We start from the raw sequence: 27,218 nt of genomic DNA, 5'->3' as shown, positions 1-27,218 counted from the left end.
CAGCCTACAATAAATACGATGTTTAAAGCAAAGCTTACTTTTACATCCCCAAGGACTACCGGTATTACTAAGTCTATCGCTAGATTTATTTGCAAGGACCTTTGCTCATACAATGTAGTCGAAAATGAATATTTTTGCCAAATGCTTCAAAAGCTGGGCAAGATATGACACACCGAGTTGAAAATATTTCACTGAAAAAGCTATTCCAGCGTTGTAATTTTTGAGGGAGAAATGTGTATTTTTTTCATTAATGTATTTGTTTTTTTTTGTTTTTTTGTTTTCTGTAAAGTTAATTTACACAGATTGAAAATATTTTAGTGAGGCATAGTTGTATCCTTCCCTTAAGCATTTTAACCTCAGAACTGTTCTACTTTCTGGCAGTTAGACCTTTTACCAGTTTATGGCTACATATTTTTTTTATTTGCACTTTTTCATTTTACTGAGATCTCGGGTTTTTTTTGTTTTGTTACTCGAGGGCCCTGTGATGGCCTGGCGGCCTGTCCAGGGTGTCTCCCCGCCTGTCGCCCAATGATTGCTGGGATAGGCTCCAGCATCCCCGTGACCCTGAGAGCAGGATAAGCAGTTTGGATAATGGATGGATGGATGGATGGGCTATTTTACATTGGAATGATGGCACATGTGCACATGGACAAGTTGCAGTCAGTGTGTGTGTGTGTGAGTGTTATGGGACACACACACACACACACACACAAAAGAGGCATTAAACTAAGTCTCTATGCACTTTGTTGTACATTGTTTCATTTCAGTGGCCAAATTTTGTGAAACTGACATCACAACGCAGTGAATACATAATTCCTGTTTTTTGCCCTTTTAGCGATATCTTCTTCAGTTACACAGATATCGTGATGTATCGTAGATGATTGTCTTGCAATGTATCAAGTATTGCAGAATTGCTGTATCGTGATACTATCATTATTGTGGGCAATGTATCGTGATAGTATCGTGAGTTACTCTGCGATTCCCACCCCTAGTGTATGTGTATGTGTGCACATGGAAAAACACACATGTATCCTCCCATACCTCTACCCAGTCAAAGATTTGCTCATCACTGGCCATATCCTCCAGGAGAAGTCTCTCCAACTGGTGGCTCATCTCCTCAGGAGACAGGGTGCTCTTAGACACAGCAGCCTCGGGACTGGAGCAGTCCAACATAGTGAACTGGAGCTTCTGTAAGCGGCAAGAGACAAGGCCAAGTGAGAGAGAAAAGATACAATTAAATAGTGGTTGAAGATGGCGACATTTAATGTCCAGAGGTTCAAATGTGAGACCTGGAATAACAGGAAAAAAAAAAAAGAAAAAAAAAGGTGGGAATGTGTGTTTAACTCCTCCTTATCCTGTAACAACTCTCCAGGGCCATTGCAAACTAAAAAGAGGAGCGTTTCTGGTCATCTTGTCAGTTTAAAGGAGGATTTAGGTTAGTGAGCTGCAGTTACTGTTGTACTGTTATTGTTTCCCAAAGACACCAGAAGCTTTGATCATCAACCTGTTGTGAGATGAAAGTGTGGACTTCTTCTCCCTCTGGCAGGAAGTCACTCCAGCTGAGGCCGGATTCCCTCCACAAGGCGCCCACTTTTCTATGGCTCTAAAGGGGAGAGAGGTTCAGATTGTGTCAGATGCAGGGGCTTTCAAAGAATGACCTCTAGACTCTTAAGAGTTGAAATGAATTATTGAATACAGTGCTCTAACAAGTTTGTCACAAGAGAACAAAGAAACTACAACAGATAGATTACATGCATAAGTTTTAAAGTTGTGTCACAGCCTGTGTGTGTGTTTATATGTAGGTGTAAGCCTGTGGCCTGTATGATCTCCTTAAACAGCATATTCCATCTCAAGTTCTCCACTCTCAAAATACAGAGCTCCTGTGTACCCAAAGTTAAAAAGTAGTCAGCTGGTGGCAGGGCCTTATCCTGTCGGGCCCTGTTGTTGTGGAATAACCTGTCTGTTGAGTCCTTTAAATCCAAACTTAAACTCATCTTTCTGCCTTAACCTACAATTAGTTGCCTTTAAATTGAGTACTTCACGACCTGTACTGCATGGCGGGTCGGTTTCTGTCTCAGTGAATTTACCAAGCACTATTCTGCCAATGAGATTATAGAGTATAGATTATTGCAAACTGTTCTCTTCTCTCTAATGTCTTTTCTCTCTCTCTGAATGATATCTTCTCCTTTCTCTTCTCCCATGTATGTGAATGGTGTGATGCGAGTCTCTCCCATGTGCACGTGTAGTCTGTCCTCCTCCCGGGTTCTCATGGTGATGGTGGTCGCCACTTGGTCACTGTTTGGCATCCTCCTCATCACATCCTTTATATGTATTATAAATCAATATCATTTTGTTATCCTGTTTCAATGCCATCCTTCTCTCTCTCCGATGTGTGACTAATGTTGTTTGTTGTCTCTTCTCCTGTGTATGTGAATGGTGTAATGTCAGTCTCCCCTGTATGTGTAGTCTGTCATGTCAGGTCTACATGGTCATGGTGGTCATGTGGTTCAGGTCCTAGGCCTGGGGTTCTCTTTGACAGAAGGTTTTTAAATAATTTTTTTTTATAGGCAGATAATTTGTCTCTGTTTTGGGAAATGAGTATGTACAAAATACTGACAGAAAATTAAAAAAAAATTGATAATTTTTAGTTGTATATTGCAATAATAATGTATAGTTTCACAAAATCCCACAGCACACCATTTGGGAACCTAGGTCCTAGGCTGTTCCAGTGACATCTGGACACTGCTTGGCATTCTCATCATGTTCTTAATAGATTTTATAATTCCATTATAATTCTGGTATCCTCTTTCAATGTTGTATTCTGCAAACTGTGTTTTATTCTGTACACACAACAGCCATTGCACGTCTGTCTGTCTTGGGAGAGAGATCCCTCCCTCCGTTGCTCTCCCTAAGGGCTCAGACACACAGGACACGTCACGTCACGTCCACCGTCGAACGTCGAATGTCAAGTAAATTATTAATTGGAAACAATGAGAGGTGTCACACTAGCCACATTCCGTCACGTCCGATGGCTCCATTCAACATCAAGAATTACAGAGTTTGGATTCTCGATGGCTGACGGATCCGTCAACCAGTTGTATAAATAAGAAATAAAGTTGATATAATGATATTGGTTCTGCTGTTTACGCATCTTGAAGATCCTCTCACTCTCTGCCTTTTGCCGTTAGTGCCGTTGGTCATTTCGCTTTCTCTGCCGCGCGCTCATGCTGTTTTTACCTACCTTTTCGTGCCTTTTGCCGCGTGTGGATACTGTTTTCCGTCCTCTTGCACTCTACCCATGCCTCTGCCGCACGCAGATGCTGTTTTTACAGTCCTTCATCAGCTGCGCGTGGGTGGAACATGACGTGACGCGACGTGCGCTGTGAGGCAGGTCAAAACTAACATTGACGGAATGTTAATGGCGACATGACGTGACGTGTCCCGTGTGTCTGGGGCATAAGGTTTCTTCCTATTTTTTCCCCCTGTTAAAGGCTTTTTTTTAGGGAGATGGTTTCTTAGCCAATGCAAGGGTCTAAGGACGGTTGTAAGGACAGGATGTTGTATCGCTGTAAAGCCCCCTACAATAAATTTGTAATGTTGGGCTACACAAATAAAATTGACTTGACTTGCCACATAAGAGGACATGGGAGAGCACCATGGCTGCTTCATGTTCACATGAAGTTACTGCACTCAAACCCATTCATCTTTAAAAGTGTTATGTTAGCTACACTCCTCTGCTCTAATGAACAGTACAAATATGAGGGTAGGTGGTAGAACAATCATAGAGGAATTTAGATGAAAGCAAATGTCATTTACCATTTGTTTGCATAGTATGTGCAGTATTTCAGAAAATAAGATCCCGGCTCTTCCCACAGGAAGCAATGGTTTGCTTAATTCACTGTGAACACATAGAACAGACAGAAATCAGATGCAATTCAGCTCAACCATTTCCCCTTTCATGATTTAGTTAACAAAGAGCCCACAGCAGGGAATGGAGAAGACAGTGCCAACACAAATACTCCACAAAGAGACAACAGCGAAAGCCATGGGAGGGAGAAACCCTGAGAAAGAGGCAATATATGAGTTCACAGCCTGGTATGGGGACTTAAAGGCCATTTGATTCTGACCTGTCTACTGTACGTGAATTTACAGTAATGCGTCAGGGAATTTCCTCTCTAGAACTACATAGTTTCCCTATGTAGCTAAATACCAAGCTAAATAAAGTTTGCTATAAAACAAAAATCAAGCGCAAAGAGTGAATACAAAATGGTTCATAGAAGTGACAAAGGATGACATACATCCACAGTGGAGTTACCATCTTAGCCGTTACTGTGGGCTTTTAGCTGTTATTTGTTTGCTTGCTTGTTGTCTCATTTCTGGATAAGAGTGCAGGTTTAAGGACTTAACTGTAAGGGTTTCCTTACCTAAAGAGCTCTCTCACAGAGAAGCCCCCTTCCTTCAGCACAGGGCTGAGCAGCTCAGCCAAGTACAACCAGATATGGGGAATGTCGATGGCCATGTCATCCGCTACCTCCAGGGTATCTGCAAACCTGGGGAGACACACGAGGTACATTGCCGAGTTAGAATGGAGCTACGAACCATCCTTTCAGTTTCAGAATTTAAGTGTATAACTCATATCCTATAAACCAGATGACTTTACCTGAAACCCATTACACCAAAAAGTATAATGGTGCTCAATGATATGAGAATACGTATAAGAGGATACCAGTGGAAAACTGACTTTGTGAACCATGGGGATGCTTGAGTTACCACATTTGTTCTGTATTCTCCTTTTTCTAGACTAAGCAGCTCCAGATTTTTTTATATGATGAGTCATTAGTGATGACAGTGTATGTTTAAATCCTTCATTTTTTTTTAACGTCTGGCAGATCATGCTCATAAATGTTGACTCAACTGTTTTAGACTACAGGAATAGGACATTAACTGAATATGGCTCCCTTTTTCAGATAACAATACTATACCTCAACAAGGAATGGGAACTTAATGCCATTGTATCCTAATGAAATTAAGTGCCTGACTGTCAGAACCCACCCTTTTTAAATTCTTGTATGCTTACACAGGAATGCCATGCCAATGCACGTTGCCACGCCGACGTGTCCTTTGAGGGCAAATTTGTCTGACACATCATGACAGAGGGATATGCCAGAACTTCCACAACTTTTCCAAAAGGTCAGTTTTTGCAGACATGATTTTTTTTTGTTGTTGTCCAGATTTCAAGCTATTGATGATTTGAACCACCTTAGCTGTTGTCCAATCATCTACACCAGTGTTTCTCAACCGGGGGTCCGCGGACCCCTAGTGGTCCGTGGTGTAATTGCAAGGGGTCCGTGAAAATAAAATATCTTTAAAAAAAAGATCCTATGACATTTATAGAAATAGGATTATTTTACTCAAATGTGACTGAGACCTTTATCTACCTAAACTATAAAGGGTAACAGGACTTTTTTCTCTAATTACATCTGTTTCACAAGTGTAATTTATTGTATTCTAATAAGCGATCTCGCTCCCGTTTACATTGTTAAAAGTTACTGCATAAGAATTCTGTTGTTACATATGTCTGAAAGTTACTGAAAACATATTCTGTTTTGTTACATATATCTGAAAGTTACTGCATAAGAATTCTGTTTTGTTAACTATATCTAAGTTACAACTGAAAGCTCTTATTTTTGCCCCAAAGAGTGAATAAATGCTAGAATGCAATTTAAAATGCAGTTTCTACTGTTTCTATCAAATTGCAACCCCCCTCCCCCAAGATCAGGCGGAGGGGTCCTCAGGGTAGATCAAAAATACGCAGGGGGTCCAGGACCCCAAAAAGGTTGAGAACCACTGAGCTACACCATATTATTTATTCTCTATATAATTTTTTTTCACAACACTATACATCAAATTAAATAAAATTGGCTATATAACTACACAGAATATGTGGGTGATTTGATCAAAACCAAACAGTAGTTGTCTAATTACCACTTACTCCCATACTTTTAAGTCTAATTACAAAATCATTAAGACTTGGACATATCGGCTCGTTTTCCATATTTTAACAACCTGAGTGGGCACCCTGAGATACATTTTGTATGGGGGAGGAGGTGGTCCAGCATGAGTAGCAGAGGGACTGACCCTTTATAGAACTGGTTTTTGGGCAAGATTCCCTGCTGTACTAGCTGGAAGAGGAGCTGGCCCATGTGGTCCCGAGTGATCTGACTGCGCTCCAGGGTAGATTCCACCCCCACACGTACGAACATGTGGAGCCGAGAGGCCAGATCCAGCTCATCCACACACTGCACCGCCTCCTGTTGACAGAGAAACCAAGGCTTAAAGCTAAAACTCATTTTTTATAAAGGCTTTTTTTTAAAAACTTTTGTCACCTGAAAAATGTAAAACTAAGGAAAAAAAAATCCAACAGAGTTTGTACATGGATCACTTGCTCTGAGTTTCATCTAGTCCATGTCACCGTTGGATCAGACTTGAGACTGCCAGTACCTGGTAATCATTGATGTGCAGGAACTCGTCTATGATGGATTTGGACTTCCTCTCCATCTCCTCTTCTGAGAGGGTGGGTCTGTCTGGGGTTTGGACTACTGGCTCAGGTTTCACTGTCGTGGGGTAATTACACTGTTATAATGGCACTGTGCTCAATGTGTGTTTGTGTGTGTGTTAGGCTGAGTCAGGTATCAGCTATGACCTAGATATAAAGGCCAGAAATCATTGTTCCATGTTTATGGTGACCTCTGGTTATTTTCCCATTTAAATAATCATCAACCCTATCTCATCCCATTTTTAACAACCATGACACATAAAAGAGGATGGATTATGTCATGGATTGTTTCTCAACTGCATTTCAATTTAAAAAGTTTATAAGAAAAACAACCCTGAGAACTGTCCATGTAATTTGCTCATCTGTTTGCAATAAAAACATGGCAAACTATCCAAATGAAGATAGCTATAAAACAGTTGAAAACATAAGTTCCCATGCCATGCCACACCTTGATCACCCTTAATGTCTTCAAAAACAATAGTAAAGTTGAATATCAGTATAGTATTGACGGGAATACCAGTATAGTACCGACAGGAATAATTTGTGTGTCGGTGCAATTTGTACGACTGATGTTTGCACAGTGTGGCGTCCCTTACCAGGCTCTCTGGCTCTGCTTCGCTCTGGCTCCATCTTGTCTTCGGTAACACTAGGCCTCCTAGGCTCAGCTCCCTCCCGTTCCCTTTCTCTACGGGGCTCCTCAGGGGCCTGGCTCTCCAGGAGCTCCTTGGAACTGCCTCCCCTGACAAAGGGCCCAGGCCGTGTTGACGGTGTCGAACTGAGGGGCTTCTCGCTGCACTCCCTTCCTGCACTGCTACGACTAGTAGGGGGATATATGTGTATATCAGAGGTGGAAAACCCGGCTTCAGAAAGTAGAAGTACTAACCATGTATTTGCTCCACCCATGGACGAAACCAGCTGATTTCACTAATTAGTTCTCCTACCTGGCTGAAGTGTTGTGCTAATTACAATCAGCTGGTTTAGTGCATGGGTGGAGCAAATACATGGTTAGTACTTCTACTTTCTGAAACAGAGTTTTCCACCTCTGGTGTATATACAGGGGGATATATCTGTATATATGTGTTTGGGGCAAAAAACCCCAAACACATATATACAGTAAGAGGTTATGTGGCTATAACATCAAGATTTCTGAGAAAAATAAGGATGAATATACAAGTAAATACATGCATATGAGGTAGGGATTTTAATTACATTCTGTATTAACCTTACAGGTTTGCAAAAAATGATCTGTCATCATGCCCCTTACCTTCCCAGGGTTCTCCTGGAGTCATAGTCTGGATTCTGTGTGGGCGGGGTGGAGGGTTGAGGTGAAGGAGTGGACTGTAGTGCAGAGTAGCGATTAAGACTACTGCCACCTGACCGTGATAGTTCTGATTGAAAAAAAAGAAGAAAAAACAAGAAAAAAAGTTGCAATTCTGTTGCACAGATGTGATAAAACTGAATCAATTAATCGCAACAAAACACAAGGAAGGTTCACATACTGTCATATATAACTTCAAAGAATGTAAAACATGTGGACCGGGGTGACTTATTTGTTTTGTCTCACCTGAGTCGCTGGCTTTGGCTCCTCCACTGCTGCCCTTAATCCAGTTGACTTGAGCCCGTGGGCCCAGCTGGATCTTTTCATCCATTTGAGGCTGTAAAGGGAGAGGTTTATTTACATTCAAGTTCCTGGTATTGCTACTTTGGTAGACTGTTCACAATCAACACCAAAGATAGAACAGAGAGGAAAGGCCTAATGTGGATGTGACCTAGACTACAACCCCGAACGTCACAGGTACACCAGACAATTTTTAATTGATTGAAATCTAAAATGCTAATTAAAGATGTACAGCAAGTAAGATGCAATGTCTAGATTAACACCATATATTTCGAGAACAGTCCCTGAGGATAATTCAGTTATTACTACGAGGCAATGCTGAGAACGATGCATGCTCCTTCCAGCAGGGGGATCAAAACCCTGCAGCGCTTTATATGGCGGTGCCTCATGCATCCAGTAGGTGGATTACTTTTTACTAAACTTAGAAACCAGAATAAATTGTAGATCAGCTGAGGACAGGGATGGTTTGTGTACATTTCCCAGTTGTAAGGTTCTATGGGGATTCATCTGAGGGCGGGCTTTAGTCTTGTTTAAACAGTAAGGCTTTTGTGTGGAGAAACTTGAGACTCAAAGTACAGAGTACTGGTTTAACAGTCCTTGACTGACAGAGAAAATCACACTGGAAAAAACCCATTATAAGCCACAAGCATTTAAACTTGTCAAGATGAGACATGTTCCACAGAGAAAATAAACTAACCTATTTATCTGAAATTTGAAAATGGCTTAACATTGTTCGACCATAACTGTATGTGCCCACAAATCAATCTATAGACTCATCTGATGCTTTCAGATCCAGATTACACACAATGTTTCTATAAAAACATTAGACACTTTAAATTCAAGTAGAGAGAAACCAATTATTTTAATAATAATAACAATAATAATAATAATAATAATTACATACCTGCAGGACAGGGACCTGCTCTTCATTTCAGATCAGGTGTGATAAACACAAGTTTCGATCAACTGAGCTATTGTTTTGACATTAGAACATTTCAATAACATGCGTTGTCTTTTTCAAATTACTTGCAGTGGAAGCGCATTTTACTATATCTCAGTGCAAGCCCAAAAACAGCCAAGTGAACTTAAAAAGGCTGTGGTTAAAGGGAGCAATTAAAGATGAAATCCACCAGTGTTGGCGTGTGGCGCCATTTCCGACCTTGGAGATCTTTGGGATCTTGGTAGGGTCGATGGTTCTGCTGTTCTTGGTCATGGGCACAGTGTTCCAGGTCTCCTCTCTTGGTGTGCGCTGATCTCTCTGTTCTCTTGGGTCTGCTGGGACCAACACACACACACACAAAAGAAAAAGGGTAAAAAAAAAAAACAGAAACAAAAATACACTTAGGGATGGTGTGGAAGAAACGCCTTTGTACAATTTAAATTTATTATTTTATTCTGGATGGAAATACACCTCCATGATTCTGATTCACACAATGATTCACATCTATGGTAACTATTTTTTTTCTGGAAGCAGTTAAATGACCACAAGAGAAGCGAACAGACTGGCTATAGAACATTACCTCTCAGCTTCTGGTATGTGATAAAATGTTATAGGGCAGATAACAGATGGGAAGTTGTAATGAGGGATTCCTGTCAAACTACAGGGCACAATCTGTGCAGGCTATAGAGAGAGGATGTCTGTCTGCCTGCCGCCTTCCTGAGTGACTACGGCTGTGCGGCTCTAAGCCTTAAAGAGGATTTAGCTTGCAGGTCTGACCTGGCCGCCTCTTGCTGTCCTTGGAGAGCAGCTGTTGGTGCACCTTCCTCTGCTCCTCTTGCTCCTCGATCTTGGCCTCCTTGTGGATCTGCTCGATGGTTTTGGGGCCCTGGTCAGCTCTCCTGGACACCCAGTGGTGCTGTGGGTAAATAATGATAATAATAAACTATTTATATAGCACCTTTCAAAACACAGACACAAAATGCTTTACAATAAAAACAACACACTAAAACAAAAAAAATTAAAACAAACTAAAGCCATAAAAATAACACATTATAAAACACAAAGAGTAAAATTAACTAAAATGCCATAAAATATAAAATGAATTCACTGAAAATCAATTTTAAAGGGTTTTAAAAAGTGATATAAAAGACGAGAGAAAGTTTGCAACCTTGAACTGCTCAGGCAGGTCATTCCGAAGTGTAGGAGCCCTGACTGCAAAGGTTCTATCGCTTTTTTCCCCTCAATATAGCCCTTGGAACAACAAGGAACGATATATCTGAGGATCTCAGGGAGCGGGAAGGGACATAGGACGATAAGAGATCTCATAAATAACTTTAGACGAGGCCTCTCTGGGCTTTGTAAGTATTCAATAATATCTTAAAATCAATTCTAAAAGTAACAGGTAACCAGTGTACAGGGTTCCTACACATTTTCCATCTCAAATTCCATACTTTTCCGGACTCAAATTTTCACACTTCTTGGTAGATTTTTCAGACCATATTTGACATCAGAGTACAAATAGCGAGATGTTTATTATGTAAATAAATGGTTTTAAAATCCAGCTGTTAACAGGTATGTTACATTCTGGCTATGCATGCTATTACGTTGCCAAATAATTGCCATAAGATTGTAGCTAGGTACTGTAGCTCATACAAATCAATTAACACCAAACCCAGACAAATTCAATGCACAGCATTTCATTCAAACTGCAATGCTAAAACAGTGCAATGTTATGCAATTTTTGTCAAGTAAACTTAAATAACTGTATACCTTCAACCCCTACAGTGACAGAGGGTTCATGTACAATTCACTAGCGAACTAGAAAAGAGAACTAAAGTCCATTGACTTTGCTTCATTGGCTGATGAGATGGAGTAAAACATAAAACATACTTGTAAACACTGTTCAACAAATAACTATAAATATAGTCAAATAACAATTAGTAATCATACGTTAAAGAATGCCTTTCGAGACTTTAACATACGGAAGAACAAAATGTATGAGTGGAGCTCTTGCAAAAACTGCACCACTGTCTCTGCTCTTTATGCTTGCCAGTACATTCCCGGGCCTTATGCCCCTTCTGGCTGCAGTTATAGCAGGTTAACATTGTCTCTGGACCCTCTTTATCTCTCCCCCTCACTCCGCCACTTGCCTTCATCACATTGTCATCAGTCGAGCTGGTGTTAAACATCTCTGTGCTCTTGTAGCTCCTCAACTTGGTTTTGAACTCACCAAATGTTATCTTCTCATCACCCTGCATTATGTGGATGGCAAACGGCTTAAATGACTCAGGCAAACCTTTCAGAATCATTGCAATCAACAGCTCGTCTCTTACAGTCTCTTCAGCATTCCTCAGTGCTGTAATAGCTGTCTCTGCACAAATAATATAGTCTGTAACACTCGCGTTTGTTGCTTTCTGGAGAGATGTTAGCTCTGTGTAGAGGCTAATCAAACGTGGGTTCACTTTCCCTCCCTGCAAAATGCTCCCTCAATATTTTAAACGCTTTTCTCCCATCGTCTGCTGTTTCTCTCATAATGAGGGAACGACTTGTAGTCCAAAAACTGTATCAATTCAGCGTAGGCGTCTTCATTTTTCTCAGCATCCTTGCCCTCCTCTTCTTCTTCCTCGTTGGGCTCTTTCAATATTGTCCCCTTTAGCCCCAGCAGATGCAGGTGTCCCAAAAACTTGTCTCCCATAACTCATAATTTTTTTTAACTCTGTCAAAACATAAACGGTGCCATTGGTTTCCTAGTTTCCTCCTGGGTCCATAACCTGTTGTTGCTGTCATCTTAAGGGTAGGAATACCGGTTTCGTTTCACAAGCTTTACAGAGGAATAATCACACTTCCTCATTGGTGTTGCCAGAACAAAGAGAAAAACTTATTTCATTACGCGCATGTGCACTTGTACATGCAGGCCATGACGTCAGTGTAACAGCACATCTTTACAGCCTCTTTCCATATAAGTTAACACAATTCAAAGATATTGCCGAATTTTCTTTTAAACTAATTTGGTCACTAATATCCATTTTTGGTACAGTTATAAGGCCCTTGGGCAGAGCTGTTTTGCAGGCTGTAATGTACAGGCAGCTCCATGTAGGAGTGTGCGTTCAGTCGCACGCCATACTTCTTGCCTTGTTTTCGACGACATTAAACTCGCTCTGGCCCGCGCACTCTCACATAGCGGTAAACATTTTGGCTGCGGTGGCTGCCTGCTCCAAATGGGCAATATTCTGGAAACATCTTTTTCCATACTCTCTTTTCTTTTTCCATACTTATCCAGACCTGGAAATTACTAAAATCAAATTCCATACTGCGTAGGAACCCTGAGTGTAGGGAAGCCAGGATCAGTGAAATGTGATCATATTTCTTAGTCTGAGTTAAAATCCTGGTGGCAGAGTTTTGGATGAGCTAGATGCAGAAGAAAGATTTTTTTTTTTTTTTTTACTGATGCCAGAGAGCAAGGAATTACAGTAGTTCAATCAACTGGTTATGAAGCCGTGGATGACAGTTTCCAGATTTTTGGTGCAAAGAAATGGTTTAATCCTCTAAATTTTTCTGAGGTGATGAAAGCAAGATTGAACCAATGATTTAACATGTTTGTCTAAGCTGTAGTTTTAATAAAAAATGACACCAAGATTTCTACAACGCTGCATTATTGAATGGGACAATGAACCAAGACTGTTCGATAATTGGGTATTTGTACTATCTTGACCTATGATCAATATCTGTCTTATCAGCATTTAGCTGCAAAAATTTTTGTGACATCCAGTTGTGGAAGTCATGAAGGCAATTCAGCAGGTTGACAGTGTTCTGATAGTTGTTTTCAGGGTCACAGCTAAGAAAAATCGTGAGTATAGTCAGCGTAAAAACGGAAACTGATATTATGTCTACATATAAGTAGGGATGGGTACCGAAACCCAGTGTAAAATGGGCACTGGTGTTAAATTATTAAAGACCGTAGTATTGATAAGCTGCGTATTGGTTCTGCTATCGGTATTGGAGAAATTAAGAAAATAAATTTCCTATTTATTAAGGTTACATAAACATTATCTTGCACCTTTTATCTCACCAACTCCATTTCTAATTTGCAATTAGATTAAAACATTAATCTATGGGCGTTCGGGTGGCGTGGCGGTCTATTTCGTTGCCTACCAACACTGGGATCTCTGGTTCGAACCCCCGCATTACCTCTGGCTTAGTCGGGTGTCCCTACAGACACAATTGGACGTGTCTGCAGGTGGGAAGCCGGATGTGGGTATGTGTCCTGGTCGCTGCACTAGCGCCTCCACTGGTCGGTCAGGGCGCCTGTTCAGGGGGGAGGGGAACTGGGGGGGAATAGCGTGATCTTCCCACGTGCTATGTCCCCCTGGTGAAACGCCTCACTGTCAGGTGAAAAGAAGCACCTGGCGACTCCACATGTATCGAAGGACACATGTGGTAGTCTGCAGCCCTCCCCGGATTGGCAGAGGGGGTGGAGCAGCGACCGGGACAGCTCAAAAGAGTGGGGTAATTGGCCAAGTACAATTCAGAGAAAAAGGGGGGGAAAAAAAACAAAAACATTCATGTACGATGTGTTTTTGCTATGCTATTCCCAATTCAGAAGAGAGAGCTCTCTCTCTGAGCCTGTAATAAGTGTGAGCCAAGGGACAGGGCCAGCTCTCTCTGCCTCTCCCCACTGACACATGCACGCATGCACACACACACACACACACACACACACACACACACACACACACACACACACGGCCTACTATTAGTGACAATGGCAGAGAGAACTAAAAGGTCAAAAGTCTGGTTATATGTCACTAGAGTCAATGCTGACAGTGCTCGTTGCCACAAGTGCAACAAGTCATTTGCATGTAAGTGCAGAAAAAAAAGCAATCTTTCAAAACATCTAGCGGGAGTGATCAAATACTGGTGGAGAAATGTACACTACCGTTCAAAAGTTTGGGATCACCCAAACAATTTTGTGTTTTCCATGAAAAGTCACACTTATTCACCACCATATTTTGTGAAATGAATAGAAAATAGAGTCAAGACACTGACAAGGTTAGAAATAATGATTTGTATTTGAAATAAGATTTTTTTTACATCAAACTTTGCTTTCGTCAAAGAATCCTCCATTTGCAGCAATTACAGCATTGCAGACCTTTGGCATTCTAGCTGTTAATTTGTTGAGGTAATCTGGAGAAATTGCACCCCACGCTTCCAGAAGCAGCTCCCACAAGTTGGATTGGTTGGATGGGCACTTCTTTGAGCAGATTGAGTTTCTGGAGCATCACATTTGTGGGGTCAATTAAACGCTCAAAATGGCCAGAAAAAGAGAACTTTCATCTGAAACTCGACAGTCTATTCTTGTTCTTAGAAATGAAGGCTATTCCATGCGAGAAATTGCTAAGAAATTGAAGATTTCCTACACCGGTGTGTACTACTCCCTTCAGAGGACAGCACAAACAGGCTCTAACCAGAGTAGAAAAAGAAGTGGGAGGCCGCGTTGCACAACTGAGCAAGAAGATAAGTACATTAGAGTCTCTAGTTTGAGAAACAGACGCCTCACAGGTCCCCAACTGGCATCTTCATTAAATAGTACCTGTTAGAGCCTGTTTGTGCTGTCCTCTGAAGGGAGTAGTACACACCGGTGTAGGAAATCTTCAATTTCTTAGCAATTTCTCGCATGGAATAGCCTTCATTTCTAAGAACAAGAATAGACTGTCGAGTTTCAGATGAAAGTTCTCTTTTTCTGGCCATTTTGAGCGTTTAATTGACCCCACAAATGTGATGCTCCAGAAACTCAATCTGCTCAAAGAAGTGCCCATCCAACCAATCCAACTTGTGGGAGCTGCTTCTGGAAGCGTGGGGTGCAATTTCTCCAGATTACCTCAACAAATTAACAGCTAGAATGCCAAAGGTCTGCAATGCTGTAATTGCTGCAAATGGAGGATTCTTTGACGAAAGCAAAGTTTGATGTAAAAAAAATCTTATTTCAAATACAAATCATTATTTCTAACCTTGTCAATGTCTTGACTCTATTTTCTATTCATTTCACAACATATGGTGGTGAATAAGTGTGACTTTTCATGGAAAACACAAAATTGTTTGGGTGATCCCAAACTTTTGAACGGTAGTGTAGTTTTTGACTGCCCAGCTCATAGTTCATCCCTCACTGCCCCATCCACCTCAGGTATGTTATGTATCTGTTCTTATATCGTTAAGAGAAAAAAACAGAACAATTTACAAAAAGAACAGATAAGAGCACCGTTACAGTACTGGATCGATAAGCAGTATTGGTAAGAGTAGCAGATCTATTAGAATATTAACAAAGGCGTCCGGGTAGCGTAGCAGTCTATTCCATTTCCTACCAAGACGGGGATCGCCGATTCAAATCCCCATGTTACCTCCAGCTTGGTCGGGCATCCCTACAGACACAATTGGCCGTCTCTGAGGGTGGGAAGCCAGATGTGGGTATGTGTCCTGGTCGCTACACTAGCGCCTCTTCTGGTCGGTCGAGGCGCCTGTTCCGGGGGGAGGGGGAACTGGGGGGGAACAGCGTGATCCTCCCACGTGCTACGTCCCCCTGGCGAAACTCCTCACTGTCAGGTGTAAAGAAGCCGCTGGTGACTCCACATGGATCGGAGTTGGAGGAGGCATGTGGTAGTCTGCAGCCCTCCCTTGATTGGCAAAGGTGGTGGATCAGCGACCGGGATGGCTTGGAAAGATTTTTTTTTGTGATTTTGATATACTGTAATGATCCCCGTAGGGAAATTATGCTCTGCATTTAACCCATCCTAGCTGTGTAGCTAGGAGCAGTGGGCAGCTACCGTGCAGCACCCGGGGACCAAATCCAGTTCATCTTGCCATTGCCTCAGTCAGAGGCACACAGGAGTATTAACCCTTACATGCATATCTTTTAGATGGTGGGGTCTGTGCCCCTGACCGAGGTATGGCAAGAAGAACTGGAGTTGGTCCCCGGGGACTGTACGGTTGCTGCCCACTGCTCCTAGCTAGACAGCTAGGATGGGTTAAATGCAGAGCATTAATTTCCCTACAGGGATTAATACAGTATATATATATAAACATTTATATATATATATATATATATAAACAAAAAACGGAGCACCCAGAGAAAACCCACTGCAGACATGGGGAGAACATGCAAATTCCACACAGAGGATGACCTGGGATGACCCCAAGGTTGGACAACCCCAGGGTTTGAACCCAGGACCTTCTTGCTGTGAGGCAACAGCGCTAACCAAAATAGTGGGTAATTGGCTGGATACAATTGGGGAGAAAGATGGGGGAAAATATTAAATGATACCCATCCCTGCATATTAGGTGGCCTAGAGGGAGCATATAAATGGAAAAGAGGATTGGACCCAGAACCAAGCCTTGGGGCACCCCACAGTGAACACCTGTTTCAGCTGACTTGGAATCAGCGATACCACCACAGAAATGCATGTCTTTTAAGTAGAACTTGAGCCATGTCAGAGCAGTCCCACTGAGGTCGCCACCCAGGTTTCAAGACAGTCCAAGTGGATATCATATCATGGTCAATGGTATCGAAGGCTACGCTTAGATCCAAGGAGAACAAGAATGGATTCATGGCCAGTGTCAGCTGACAGTAAGAAATCATTGATGACCTCAAGAAGAACAGTTTCAGTACAATGGGTTCTTCTAAAACCAGATTGGAATTTCTCAACGATATTGTTTTCATGAATAAAAGCTAGCTGTTGATCTGCTACAACCTTTTATAAAACCTTAGCTAAAAATGAGAGTTTAGAAATAGGCCTAAAATCATTAAGAACAGAAGAATCAAGAGACAGCTTCTTTTTTTTTTTAAAGTAATTGAACAACAGCAGTTTTAAATGGGACCTATCTAGAGACTAGTTTAAAATTTCCAGAATAGAGGGGGAAACTGTTCAAAAACCTCCTTTAGAAAATGTACAGGCAAAATATCTAAAGGAAAGGTTGAGGGTTTCATTTTGTGTACCATGTTAGCCAGTGTAGATGGAGAAATCGGATAAAATGAGCAGAGGGAAACTGCACAGAGGTTCTCAACAGTGATTGGAGAATCTGGAAGAGAAATGCAACTTCTAATAACAGATCTTCTGAGTAAAGAAGGAAAGAAATTCATCACATTTCTAAGGGGTGGCATCTAACATCTGTCCCCGGGAGGCTCATAATACTGAACAACAATCTTGGGTTGGACTGAAAGATTAGAGAAGCAAAATATGTAGATCTAGAATTTTTAACCTCTGCGTTAAAAGTCGTAAGTAGAGACCTGAGAAGATCCCGCTGAGCTGTAAGTTCGGGTGATTTCCACAAATGCTCCACCTTGTGGCAATTTTCCCTTCAGCACACAAATATTTTCATCTATCCAGTGCATCGAGAGGTGACTCAATTTTTTTTTGGTCTTGAAGGGAGCGATTTCGTCTAAGATGGAACACATGTTATTAAATTGAAATGATTTAACAGTTCACTTGCAGTAGGAGGTGAGCCAGGCAAACAAGTGGGGAAGTTGAAGGAAGTACTGAATTTTGCAGCAGAGGATGAATTAAAAGTTCTAACCCAGCCACTGAGGATGCACAAGCCAGTGCATTCTTAGTGCCGGTCTCAAACTCGAATAAATGAGGAGAGTTGTGTAAGGAAGGGCATCCGGCATAAAATTTTTGCCAAATCAAATATGCGGATCATAAATCAGATTTCCATACTGGATCAGTCGAGGACCGGATTACCAATGACCGCCACCGGTACTGTTGGCCAGCAGGGTGCCGGTGGAAACTATGCTACTGTTGGGTGAGGGGGAAGGCATGTCCAGAGGCAGCGGGAGAGGAGTAAGGGAAGGAGTGTGGAGGTGAGAATCGGAACTCTGAATGTTGGCACTATGACTGGTAAAGGGAGAGAGCTGGCTGATATGATGGAAAGAAGAAAGGTAGGTGTGTGCAAGAGACCAGGTGGAAGGGGAGGAAGGCCAGGAGCATCAGAGGTGGGTTCAAACTCTTCTACAATGGTGCGAATGGGAGGAGAAATGGGGTAGGTGTAATTCTGAAGGTGGCGTCTGTCAAGAGTGTGTTGGAGGTGACGTGTCGGACAGAGTGATGAGTATGAAGCTGGAAATCGAAGGTGTATTGATGAATGTTATCAGCGCATATGACCCGCAAGTTGGGTGTGAGATGGATGAGAAAGAAGAATTCTGGAGTGAGTTGGATAAAGTGGTGGAGAGTGTACCCAAGGGGGAGAGAGTGGTGACTGGCACAGACTTCAATGGGCATGTTGGTGAAGGGAACAGAGGAAGATGAGGTGATGGGAAGGTATGGTGTCAAGGTGAGAAATGTGGAAGGACAGATGGTGGTGGATTTTGCGAAAAGGATGGAAATGGCTGTGGTGAATATGTATTTCAAGAAGAAGGAGGAACACAGAGTGACGTATAAGAGGAAAGTGAACGCAGGTGGACTATATCTTATGAAGAAGGCGCAATCTGAAAGGGATTGGAGACTGCAAGGTGATGACAGGGGAGAACGTAGGGAGGCAGCATCGGATGGTGGTCTGAAGGATGACTTTGGAGACCAAGAAGAGGAAGACAGAGAAGGCAGAGCCAAGGATCAAATGGTGGAAGTTAAAGAAGGAAGACCATTGTGTGGAGTTCAGGGAGGAGTTAAAACAGGCACTGGGTGCAGTGAATAGTTGCCGTATGGCTGGGCAACCACTGCAGAAATAGTGAGGGAGACAGCTAGGAAGGTACTTAGTGTGTCATCAGGACAGAGGAAGGAAGACAAGGAGACTTGGTGGAGGAATGAGGAAGTACAGCAAAGTATACAGAGGAAGAAGTTAGCAAAGAAGAAATGAGATAGATAGAGGGATGAAGAAAGTAGACAGGAGTACAAGGAGATGCAGCGTTAAGCGAAGAGAGAGGTGGCAAAGACAAAGGAAAAGGGAGATAATGACTTGTACCGATTGGCTAGACAGAGGGACCAAGCTGGGAAGGATATGCAGCAGGTAAGGACGATCAAGGATAGAGATGGAAATGTACTGACAATGAGGAGAGTGTGTTGAGAAGGTGGAAGGAGTACTTTGAGGGGCTGATGAATGAAGAAAATGAGAGAGAGAGAGAGAGAGAGAGAGAGAGAGAGAGAGAGAGAGAGAGAGAGAGAGAGAGAGAGAGAGAGAGAGAGAGAGAGAGAGAGAGAGAGAGGGTTGGACGATGTGGGGATTGTGAATCAGGAAGTGCAGTGGATTAGCAAGGAGGAAGTGAGTGCAGCTATGAAGAGGATGAAGAGTGAAAGGCAGTTGGTCCAGATGACATACCTGTGGAGGCATGGAGATGTTTAGGAGAGATGGCAGGGGAGTTTTTAACTAGATTGTTTAACACAATCTTGGAAAGTGAGAGGATGCCTGAGGAGTGGAGAAGAAGCATACTGGTACCGATTTTCAAGAACAAGGGCGATGTGCAGAACTGTAGCAACTTCAGAGGTATAAAGTTGATCAGCCACAGCATGAAGATATGGGAAAGAGTAATAGAAGCTAGGTTAAGAGGAGTGGTGATGATTAGTGAGCAGCAGTATGGTTTCATGACATGAAAGAGCACTACAGATGCAATGTTTTCTTTGAGAATATTGATTGAGAAGTATAGTGAAGGCCAGAAGGAGTTACATTTGTGTCTGTGTGGATTTAGAGAAAGCATTTGACAGGGTGCCGAGACAGGAGGTGTGGTATTGTATGAGGAAGTCGGGAGTTGCAGAGAAGTATGCAGGAGTGGTGCAGGATATGTATGAGGGAAGTGTAACAGTGGTGAGGTGTGCAGTTGGAATGACGGATGGGTTTAAGGTGGAGGTGGGATTACATCAACGATCGGCTCTGAGCCCTTTCTTGTTTGCAATGGTGATGGACAGATTGACGGATGAGGTCAGGCAGGAGTCTCCGTCGACTATGATATTTGTGGATGACATTGTGATCTGTAGCGAGAGTAGAGTAAAGGTTAAGGAGAGCCTGGAGAGGTGGAGGTATGCACTGGAGTGAAGAATGAAAGTCAGTAGGAACAATATGAAATACATATGCGTGAATGAGAGGGACGACAGTAGAATGGTGAGGATGCAAAGAGCAGAGGTGACGAAGGCATATGAGTTTAAATACTTGGGGTCAGCTGTCAAAAGTAATGGGGAGTGCAGAAGAGAGGTGAAGAAGAGAGTATAGGCAGGGTTGAGTGGGTGGAGAAGCGTGTCAGGACTGATTTGCGACAGAAGGGTACCAGCAAGAGTTAAAGGGAAGGTTTACAAGATGGTAGTGAGACCAGTTATTTTATATGGTTTGGAGACAGTGGCACTGATGAAAAGACAGGAGGCAGAGCTGGAGTTGGCAGAGTTGATGACGCTAAGATTTTCACTAGGCGTAATGAAGGAGGAGAGGATTAAGAACGAGTTTGTTAGAGTGACAGCTCAGTTTGGATGGTTTAGAGGCAACGCAAGAGAGGCAAGATTGAGATGGCTTGGACATGTGTGGAGGAGAGATGCTGGGTATATTGGGAGACGGATGCTGAATATGGAGCTGCCAGGGAAGAGGAATAGAGGCAGGCCAAAGAGAAGGTTAATGGATGTGTGAGGAAGGACATGCAGGTGGCTGGTGTGACAGAGGATGACGCAGAGGACAGGAAGAAATGGAAACGGATGATCCGCTGTGGCGACCCCTAACGGGAGCAGCCGAAAGTAGTAGTAGTAGTACGGTGAATTAAAAGTTCTAGATCTAGTTTTGGGGACAGGGATACATGTAATACAAGGCAACACCATATTAAACATAAAGCATTGGTAGTCAGAGTTACAGATGCCTACACATTCGCATCAGGACTCTTAATTACATATGATAAAATTAGATCAAGAGTGTGATCTTTTGAGTGAGTAGGTCCAGTCAGAGCACATAATAATTTAAGGCTCACTTCAATGAACCGCTGGCTGGCTCGTTACTGTAAAGAGCAGGTATTCTGCTTTGTTGATAACTGGCCTTCTTTCTGGGGACACCCTTACCTGCTGAAAGTGGATGGCATTCACCCTACTGGGGACGGCGCTGCTCTTTTGTTGAGCAATATAGATAGATGTCTACATGTAGTATGACACTTGGGCTTTATCTTTCAGCAGGTTGCAGGTGATTAGAGAGCCTGCTAAGTTTAAACCTAGTGCGGATGTGGTGTCAACTAGTTTAGTTACTATGTTTAGTCAGAGAACTTCTCACAGTATAGATCAGACTGACAGCTTGGTCTATAACATTGAAACCGTCTCCCTAACCTGTTGTATTGCTCCCAAGCTCTTCTCTCCTAAATGTGTGAATCACAATCATCTAATAATCATTCCTACCACTGGTAGTGGTGAAATGTACAACAAAGTATCTAATAAACTACAGAACCAAACATCTCATGATATCAAAAGTGTGACCACATATCATCCAAAGCACAGGTTGTCAAAATTGTCAGCTAATATAAGGTGTATAATTCCAATTAATATTTCACCTATTGGTAGCGCTAAAGTTCTGCCTACTATTGATCACTTCAACAAGATGCTTAAATTTGGTTTCATAAATACCAAATCAAGGTCTACCAAAGCCTTACTAATAAACAATCTGATTCTTGAACATAGTTTTGATATGATCGGGTTATGTGAAACATGGCTGAAACCAAATATTTTCCTCCTCTTAAATGAAGCTTCCCCACCTGACTATACCTATGCCCATGTATCTCAGGCAAATAAATAAGGTGGGGGTGTTGCCTCAATTTAAAAGTCTAATTTCAGTTTAACTTCTAAACTTCAATCTAAATTCAAATCTTTTGAGACTCTTATTCTAAGTCCATGTCCCTCAGCCACGAATAGACTCTGCTCAATCCAGATTGTGATACTCTATCAATCTCCTGGCTCTTACTATTTCTTGAAGAATTTAGAGAATTTGTCTCAGGTCTTGTTACTCATTCTGATGAGATTCTAATTCTTGGTGATTTCAATACTCATTTGAATAAGGCTGCTGATCCTCTAAGTAAACCCTTTCTGGCAATTGTTGATGCTTGTGGGTTCGCTCAGTTTGTTCAAGAGTCAACTCATTGTAGTGGTCAACCACATCTGCTGTGTCAGATCATTTTCTCATCAAAGTTCAAGCATTACTGGCCTGTCTTTCTAATATCGGCACAGATGTTAATGTGAAAATGTCACTAGTGACTTAAATGTGGCCATCTCTTGTCAGCTTAATTCAGTCTCACCTCTCACTACCAAAGCTAGGCGACTGAAGAGGCCTACACCCTGGTTTAACGATGAGACACATGCTCTTAATCGGGTCTGCAGGAGACTGGAACGTAAATGGCAAAAATCAAAATTGGACGTTTTTTTTTTTTACCTATCTTGGCATGAATGTTTATTGAAACAGAAACGTGTTTATCTGCTGTGAAAGCAGCGTATCTCGCTCACTTAATCAATATTAATAAACATAACCCTAGATTCCTCTGACACTATCTAAATTCAGTAAAAACAGCCATCTATTAGCTGCTCACTATTCACGACCCATGAGTTTCTAGACTTTTTCTGCAATAACATTGATGAGATCATAAAGAAAATTAGTTCTTCAACGCCAACTAATAATAATAATAAATCTTATATAGCACTTTTCTACACTCAAAGTCGTTTTACAATAAACAGGGTGAAACAAGACAACAGATAAACATAACACAAACATACAGGGGTGGATGAGAAGGGGGTGCTACAAGAGGGAAAAGCTACTCCTGCAGATCCTGTCTTATCAAATTCATATCTATACAATGAGTCACTGATAGTCCCTGTTACTACAGCTTTTGAAACTATCTCTTGATACTTTAAGCTTGTGTCAGCTTCTAAATTAGCTACTTGTCTGCTTGACCCTTTACAAACAATACTTTTTAAAGACATCTGGCCTTTCCTGGGACCTACTATGCTAGACAATGTTAATTATTTACTTACTAATGGCACTGTTCTCAGCAGTTTTAAGACAGCTGTGGTCAAACCTCCGCTTAAAAATACCGCACCTCGACCAGTCTCTAAACTTCTCATTCTTTTTTAAAGTACCACAGAGAGTTGTGTATCAACAACTTTCGACCCATAGGGAAGAAAACTATCTGTATGAACCTTTTCAATAGGCTTTCAGTGCCTGTCACTCCAATGAAACTTCTCTGACCAGAGTGGTGAATGAACTTCTACTAGCTAAGAAGAAAACCTATTTATTTTGTCATTGTATGGTTACAACGAAATTCATCTTCTTTATTTAACCCATCCTATTGTATAGGAGCAGTGGGGAGCTGCAGCGCCCAGGGACCAACTCCAGTTCTTCATTCCTGTGCCTTGGTCAGGGAAACAGACAGGAGTATTAACCCTAACATGCATGGCTTTGATGGTGGGAGTAAACCACAGCAACCTGAGGAAACCCATGCAAACACGGGGAGAACATGTAAACTCTACACAGAAAGGATCTGGGATGGCTTGGGGTTTGAACCCAGGACCTTCCTGCTGTGAGACAACAGTGCTAACCACTGGGCCACCGTGCCTATGGACTCTGATTCCACTTCTGTACTTCTACTACTGGACCTCAGTGCAGTTTTTGACACCATTGATCATTGTATACTATTAGACAGAATAAATTGTAATTTTGGTGTCTCTGGCTTAGCTCTCTCTTGATTTTGTTAAGTTTGTTAAATTAACTTTTGTTGGTGCCTATAATACAGTCAATATGATAGCCTGTTTTGTTAGTCACTTCTACTGCAGTCTTTACGGTAACCCTGCTGTTAGGAGGAAGGCGCGCTGCTAGTGAAAGGCACTTGTTGAAATGTTTGGTAGGCTGTGGCCACTTGCTGTTGAGAGCGCAAATAAAACTCAGTTAAATAAGTACACTTGTCTTATTTGAAACTAACATTGGTAGCAGAGGATGGTTGCCGCGAATGACTTCAGACAGCCTCCTGGATTTGATGAAAAGAAGCCGTATGAAAACTGGAAAAATGAAGTGGAAATATGGAGACGGGTGACGAACTTGGACAAGAAAAAGCAAGCGTTGGCTGTGGCTCTATCGTTAACACGTAGAGCGAGGGACACTGCTTTAGGAATAAATATGGATGATCTAAATAAGGATGATGGAATGACCACTTTGATTGGGGAACTTGACAAGGTTTTTTTGAGAGAAGAGAAGGACCGGGCTTACAAAGCCTATTCTGAGTTTGATCGAATATCGAGGGAAAATGGCGTCTCGATAGTGAACTTTATTGTTGATTTTGAACAGAAATACAACAGGATCCGTAAATTCGAGATGGTTCTGCCCGATGCTGTTTTGGCGTTTAAACTACTGGATACAGCAGGTCTTGATGTGAAAGACAAGCAACTGGCATCGACTGCATGTGGTAAGCACACTTGTGATGATATGAAGTCAGCACTGAAATGCATATTCAGAGAAAAACATGAGCAGAAGGCCAGAGCCATTAACGTGAGTCAGGATGCAGCCTACTACACAGATCAAAGAAAACCGCAGCCACGAGCCCAAAGTGTGCAAGCTAGAGGACCACTCAAAGGCACAAATCCACTTGATAAGTACGGAAGACGAACAAAGTGTGGGATTTGTCAAAGCACATTCCACTGGGTGAAAGATTGCCCACATAAGAAAGAACATGTAAAGCTGACAGAAGAAAATAAATGCACAGAAGAACCTGATGAGTGTAATGTAATGCTGTTTTCTAAGGAATCGGATACGGAAATATTCATGGTTGAGGCTCTGGGATCAGCTGTCATTGACACGGCATGCACAAGGACTGTCTGTGGTAAAAAATGGCTGAATAACTATGTAGGGGGACTAAATGAGAAAGAAGTACAGAAGATAGTTAACACAGCGAGTAGCAAGCCTTTCAAGTTTGGTGATGGGCGAGTTGTACATTCGACAAAAAAGGTCAAGATACCAGCCAAGATAGGAGAAACAAAATGCTGTATTGAACAAAAGTGGTCCCATCTGACATCCCTTTACTGCTGAGTAAAACGTCGCTAAAGAGAGCAGGAGCTGTGCTGAACTTGGAGAACGATACAGCAGTAATGTTTCAGCAACCGATAGCTCTGGAGATGACCTCTTCAGGACACTACTGTCTGAACATAATAGATAATGAGTCCCCATGCGATACATATGAGAATGTGGTCCTGGCCATCACAGAGAATATGACTAAGGAACAAAAACACAAAGCTTTACTGAAACTTCACAAGCAATTCGGACATGCATCAGTTGACAAACTAAAGAAGCTGCTGATAAATGCTGGAAACACTGATGATGAGAGCACTGCTATTCTAGAAGAGATAGTAGGAAAATGTGAGATATGTCTTAAGTACAGCAAGCCTAAGCCCAAGCCTGCTGTTGGTCTGCCCATGGCCTCCCAATACAATGAGACTGTGGCTGTAGATTTACATGAGCTAGAACAGAATGTGTGGTACCTGCACATTATCGATCACTTCACACGCTTCAGTGCGGGTGGCATTGTGACCTCAAAGAAACCAAGTGTGATAGTGAAATGCTTTGTACATTCCTGGATCAGTGTCCATGGTCCACCGGAGCGTCTCTTCAGCGACAATGGTGGCGAGTTCAATAATGAGGAAATAAGAGACATGGCAGAGAACTTCAACATCGAGATAAAGACGACTGCTGGCTATAGTCCATGGAGCGATGGCTTGCTGGAACGCCATAACCAAACGCTCACAGAGATAATGCTGAAGGTAAAACTTGACAAGGGAGTTGACTGGAAAACTGCACTGGATTGGGCACTCATGGCAAAGAACACAATGCAGAACGTACATGGCTTCAGCCCACATCAGCTGGTGTTTGGACAGAATCCGAACCTTCCCTCTGTGTTAGTGGATCAGCCACCTGCTTTGGAGGGAACTACTATGAGTGCATGGGTGGGACAGCACATAACAGCATTACATGCAGCAAGGAAAGGTTTCACAGAGGCAGAGTGCTGAGAGAGAATCAGAAGAGCTCTACGAAAGCAACTTCATCCAACAGATGAGAAGTATGAAACTGGGGACAAGGTGTTCTACAAAAGGACAGACTGTGTTGAGTGGAAAGGTCCTGGAGTCGTGATCAGACAAGATGGGGTGGTGATCTTTGTATGCCATGGTGGGACCTATGTCAGGGTTCATCATTCTAGGCTGCGAAAGGCTGATAAGAGTGAAGTAGGTGCTAGTGGGGGTCTAGAGCACCCTGGGGAGAATGTTACTGAGGGCAATATGAATGTACCTGTTACTGATAGTGATGTGGATGTTGTTAACAATGACAGTGGGAACATACCTGGTACTGATTGTGACATAGATGTTGATATGAACAATGACGGTGAGGCTGGGGGTGTTACAGACAATGATACAGATGTCACTGAAGGTAACAATCATAAGGATAATCAACAGACAGGCATAAGGGTAGGAGCCTCCCTAGGGCTGAAAATAGGTCAAACAATCAGCTTTGTGGATAATGTAACAGGTGCGTCTCACAGAGCTAAAGTGATGGGACGAGCAGGAAAGGCTACAGGAAATAACAGAAACTGGTACAACCTACAGTACTTAGAACCATCTGACATTGCCGGTACTATGGGGTCAGCTGATCTTACTAAGGTAGACAATCTTTGGGTTAACCACTGGATAGTGTAGAACTATGCTCTGATATGCAGGAAAATTATGTATTAGTCACAGATGGTGTTTCATTTGATAAGGCTAAACTAGATGAAATCAGTAGCTGGAAAAATAATGGGGTGTTTGAGGAGGTAAAAGATATGGGTCAAAGGCATGTGTCCACTAGATGGGTATGTACACTGAAAGAAACCCCTGATGGTATAATACCCAAAGCGCGTCTTGTGGCTAGGGGTTTTGAAGAATTCAACACTAAAGATCTACAGAAGGACTCACCTACATGCTCATCAGAGTCCCTCAGACTACTCATGTCAGCTCTATGTCAGAAAAATTGGACATTAAACTCTATGGACATCAAGTCAGCTATTCTTCAGGGAATGGAGCTGTCTCGGGACATCCACGTTCGCCCACCTCCTGAGGCTAAAAGTGAGGGAACATTGTGGAAGCTCAAAAAATGTGTCTATGGAC

General features: G+C 42.3%; 1 protein-coding gene across 7 annotated transcripts in view; it reads right to left on the bottom strand.

Annotated features, from left to right (window-relative positions):
- Positions 1 to 27,218, bottom strand: part of eif4g3a (eukaryotic translation initiation factor 4 gamma, 3a) — a 130,054-nt gene that overhangs the window by 7,281 nt on the left and 95,555 nt on the right. For 5 of the 7 annotated variants that reach the window (XM_056273128.1, XM_056273130.1, XM_056273132.1 and 2 more), the window contains exons 21-31: positions 9,892 to 10,030; positions 9,334 to 9,449; positions 8,121 to 8,211; positions 7,821 to 7,944; positions 7,153 to 7,373; positions 6,502 to 6,614; positions 6,139 to 6,311; positions 4,425 to 4,550; positions 3,817 to 3,898; positions 1,505 to 1,603; positions 1,042 to 1,188 (exon numbers count right to left, since the gene is read on the bottom strand). In XM_056273128.1, coding sequence (XP_056129103.1) covers positions 1,042 to 1,188; positions 1,505 to 1,603; positions 3,817 to 3,898; positions 4,425 to 4,550; positions 6,139 to 6,311; positions 6,502 to 6,614; positions 7,153 to 7,373; positions 7,821 to 7,944; positions 8,121 to 8,211; positions 9,334 to 9,449; positions 9,892 to 10,030 — 1,431 coding nt within the window. The remainder of the gene's footprint in view (positions 1 to 1,041; positions 1,189 to 1,504; positions 1,604 to 3,816; positions 3,899 to 4,424; positions 4,551 to 6,138; positions 6,312 to 6,501; positions 6,615 to 7,152; positions 7,374 to 7,820; positions 7,945 to 8,120; positions 8,212 to 9,333; positions 9,450 to 9,891; positions 10,031 to 27,218) is intronic. The other 2 variants (XM_056273129.1, XM_056273131.1) reach the window with 1 other exon arrangement.

This window comes from Lampris incognitus, chromosome 2 (assembly GCF_029633865.1).
Source record: "Lampris incognitus isolate fLamInc1 chromosome 2, fLamInc1.hap2, whole genome shotgun sequence".
Classification (NCBI taxonomy): Eukaryota; Metazoa; Chordata; class Actinopteri; order Lampriformes; family Lampridae; genus Lampris; species Lampris incognitus.
The sequence above is the reverse complement of the archived record's forward strand: the minus strand, read 5'-3'. Positions and strand labels throughout refer to the sequence as shown.